We start from the raw sequence: 4,035 nt of genomic DNA, 5'->3' as shown, positions 1-4,035 counted from the left end.
TTTCAACCCAGTCTGTTAACTACAATCAGAAGCATACACTCAATTGACTCTTGTTTTCTCTGGGGTTCTTTTGGTCTTCCTGGGGGCCAATGAATGGCTCCAAGGGGCAATGAAGCTCTCAAAGAGAGAGGAAAGTCAGGGCAACAGGGAAAAAACTTCCTAACTCCAGCCTTTATCCTGCAACATATACACTCTTATATGCAGAGAACTTATGGTTACATATTGAAGACATTAGATATTTATTTGGGGAAAGAGATCAGGGACTGGGATGGAAGACTTTTTACTGACACTTCTCTTATAGTGTTTGCATTTTCCTTAACCCTATGTGATAGTACTTTTATAAGTTAAAAATAATTAAAATTTTAGAGATATCTCAAAAAGCAGCTTTTTTGAGGAACTTACTAACAATGGGAACAGTAGCACCATAGAGCCTTTTAATACTATTTTGGTCATACAGTATAAATCTTTTGTTAAAAGTCCTGCTGTACAACAAAAAGTCCTTACTTGTCATCTTTCCCTTTTGTCTTTCTGTACACCATCTCTCGGAAACTGGCCAGAATCTTATTCTCTCTCTTTCGTCTCTCTTCTTGGTTAAAGGATGCAAGGGCTCTCTTCTCATCGGCACTGTAGATCTGGTTCTCTTTTCGCAGGCGTACAGCCTCCATCCTGCGATGCCTGCTGCCACTCATGACGTAACCTGAGCTTTCAAATGAAGCGATCTCTTCACTTGTCAGCCCGATTTCACCTCTTCGAGGGATGCGCTTTCCAGCTTTTACATACTCAGCCATTGCTGCACCTTCACCTGGCAGCAGAGCATGGCCATAGTTCAAAGGTTTCTCATCTTGAGAGGTGTGTATTACAGGTGCTTCTGGACCTATTAAATCCATGGTATCTGCAATCTTTGTATGCTCAGTCCAAATATATTCAGTCAACTCCCCTTCTGAATCCTTATAGCTTGAATCACTGGGTTCTTTTCTAGTCTTCTTCTTCTTTTTCTTGGGCTTTTTTGTTTTGTATTTCTTTTTCTTCTCTTTCTTCTTGGCTTTTCTGACTCTCTTTTTATCATCACCAGAGCTACAATTAGTGTCAGAGTCTGAATTACTGTTACTATTATCCGAATACTTCCTATGTTTTCTTTTGGATGACTTTTTCTTTCTTTTTTTCTTGTTTTTTGAATGACTGGTCTTTTTCCTTTTTTCTTTCTCTTCAGAGCTGGACTCTAAACTGCTGCTTTTCTGAGTCCTTACTTCTTCTTCCACATTTGGGGTGTGTTCATCAGAATCCTGCTCAGGAAACTTTGGAGACAGCCCCCACACCTCAGGTGCTCCCAACTCCCCAATCCTCTCTCTCTCTCTCAGCCTCCTCTGCCAATGTCTCTCCTCCTTTTCCTTCTCGTAGCCTTGCGCCCAGTGCCGATCGCCAGCATAGCTGTGGTGATGGTAGCGGTGGGCGCCATTATAATTTATGGAGGAGGCCGAGAAGGCGTAGTTGCGTGGCCCGGGAGCTGGCTCTCTAGACCCTGAACCTCTAAGCGGGTAAGGAGCGGTGACTGCCGACCCACCCCGCAGGGGCCTGAGGACATCGCCGCTGCACGAACGATTGCGAGAGCGGCCGCCCAGAGGGGAGTGCTTGGCCGGCGCGGAAGGCGGGCTTCCCGACGAGCTGCGTCGCCGTCTCCCAGAGCCCAGGGTGTCCTCAGAGTAGCGGGACCGGGACACCGGGGCCATGAGCTGCGCTCCCACAGAAGACCAAACAGTCAAGGCACGGCGGTTACTACACGACGCCGGAAGGCCGACGATTCCTGTCCACGCCTGCGCACTAGGAGCGGGACAGCTCGCCGCTTCCGCTTCCGGTCTGTAGCCCGCGGAGGGTCAAACTCCGCACGTGGCCGGGAGGCATCGGCTAAGGCAGAGGCTTTGTGGATGCTTCTTGTCTGGAATACAGGAGGGACGAGGGTCCGCCTGTTTTTATGCCTTATGTTTCCCAGCATAAGCCCCGAGAGCACCAACAAGGAGGAATTCAGGTGCACCCTCACTGTTGAAACACTCCCCTTCTTTATGCGGATAGTCTCCTTTCACCATTTTGCTTCCCATCCTTTCTTTTTTCCATTCTCACTTTCTCTTTCACGTTTACTCTGACTGCATCCCTGGGTGTAGGTTCCCTACTTCCCATGTGCCTCCCCCCCAGCCTGTCTTCTAAAAAGGAGCTCTTGTCTGCCATCTCCTTTGTGGAAATACTTCCCACCTCTGCTTGTCCCTGCAGGAAGAAGAAACCCAACTTTTTTTTTTGGAAGCCAATTTTGATCTCGGCCTGTGAGGTAGAAGAGGACCAGAATCATGATTTTAATTCTTAAGTTTTCAGATTTTTCCACCATAGAAACTCAGGAAAGCATCCAACTTAGTCTTTCAGATTTCTCTCTAAAAAGATACATTTCTTCAGAAATTTTATGAGTTTGGAGCCACTTTCTGTATACCCCTTAGAGCTCACTCTTTGGAATGGTAAACATATCCTAAAAGATAATTTTTCCATGCTCTTAAAATATACTATAGTTTGCTGCAAAAAGAGAAGACCCTGAAGGTCATCTGCCTATCTGTCCCTCCTGCCCAGGTTGGGCAATCTCCTCAATCAAGCAGCTCGCCATTTCCAAATAGCCTGGGAGCCAGGCAGAAGGCTGTCTGTAAGGCAGCCTTACTCCTAATAAGAGGTGGATTTTTTTGTAATGGCAGTAAGCAACTCTTATTGAACTTGGAATACTTCATTGATTGCCAAACCTCTAACCAGATAACCTTAAACAAATTGTGATATGCCTTGACCTGCACAGTGCAGTAGCTGCCGATCAGGGTCTGTGCAGTCCCAAGGAGGGGGAGGTGAGAGGGTGAAGAAATGAAAGACACAAAATAGTGGGGACCAGGTGGGCTGTGAGGAGACTGCAGGAGTATGGCAGCTATTTCAGGCACCCAGTTTAATCGGGCACGTAATTTTATACCTTAAGTGACATCAGCATATTCAGCAGTTTTCATGCGAAGCTTTTGTTTCTAGGTCACTACAAATACAATAGTTATTCTTCTTTTCAATAGCCCTCTGATAACAGTTCTCCTGGAATTCTAATCCACACTTAGCATATTTTGTTCAGCACATAACCTTGTCTAGGGGCACCTCCCTCTTTATCTACATTCTTCCTGTGAACTTTGGAGCCTGCTATGCAGGGCTCCCCACATCTCCCCCTTTTCTGTTATATAATGAGAAAAAGGCTGCCAGCTATGACTATGCCTGTCTTAGGTTTGCCTCCTCTGAGGCTCTTACCTGTCATTGACTACCAGCCAGCAAGGACAATAAACTTGTCCAAGGCAGTTTTTTTCCAAGGGGGCTGTTCACATCTTACTATGCCATAAGGCCTTTTGAGATAAATGTATTTGGGTGCTTTCAGCTTGTATGTGGTTTATTTGACATAGTAAAGGTGCCCACACTATGGGCAATAAGCACCAGAGAAGTAGCAAAAGGCAGGCCAGGGCTAACAGAAACCAAAAGCTGTGACAGAGGAGGTCCAAAGGGGCAAAATTTTGCAAACTGCTTAACAGACTGATACCGATAACTTCAGGATTTAAAGTAGCAAGATTAGCCAATTGAAGGGCCAGGATCTCATTGTGCAGGCTCTGTAAGTCTATACTAATATTTTCATGATTCCAAACTCCTTGTAAATGGAGATGGACAGTAGTCCAATTCCATTTTGTATTATTGAATACTACAGGGGTAACATAAACAGAAGCTTATCAGGGATGACATTGTAGGTGCCTCTGACACTGTAAAGCATCAAGTTGATTACCCAAGGAGATTACACTTTCCTCTAAAACATCAATTTGTTCCTGGTCCTGAAGGTATCTAAACATACAGGAAGCATAATAAAAGGAGGCTGATGAACTATCAAAAGATCATCATCCCAATTAGCAGTGGTGACACAGTGAATTAAATTACAATGCAAACAGTGCACATAAAAATAACCTTCCAATAGGAAGCGGATTTGGCTCAACTGATAAG

At 45.1% G+C, this 4,035-nt stretch overlaps 1 protein-coding gene across 1 annotated transcript; it reads right to left on the bottom strand.

Moving 5' to 3' along the window:
• Positions 1-420: 420 nt before the first annotated feature.
• Positions 421-1,727, bottom strand: NKAPL (NFKB activating protein like). Its single transcript, XM_004474179.3, has one exon. The coding sequence runs from the start codon at positions 1,725-1,727 to the stop codon at positions 501-503; it is 1,227 nt and encodes a 408-aa protein (XP_004474236.2). The 3' UTR covers positions 421-500.
• Between the last annotated feature and the right edge of the window lie 2,308 nt (positions 1,728-4,035).

This window comes from Dasypus novemcinctus, chromosome 22 (assembly GCF_030445035.2).
Source record: "Dasypus novemcinctus isolate mDasNov1 chromosome 22, mDasNov1.1.hap2, whole genome shotgun sequence".
Taxonomy (NCBI): Eukaryota; Metazoa; Chordata; class Mammalia; order Cingulata; family Dasypodidae; genus Dasypus; species Dasypus novemcinctus.
This window is presented reverse-complemented; position numbering and strand designations above follow the sequence as displayed.

Bases quoted from the DNA above. Each gene is read 5' to 3' on its own strand.
- NKAPL (XM_004474179.3), bottom strand. From the start codon at position 1,727: ATGGCCCCGGTGTCCCGGTCCCGCTACTCTGAGGACACCCTGGGCTCT.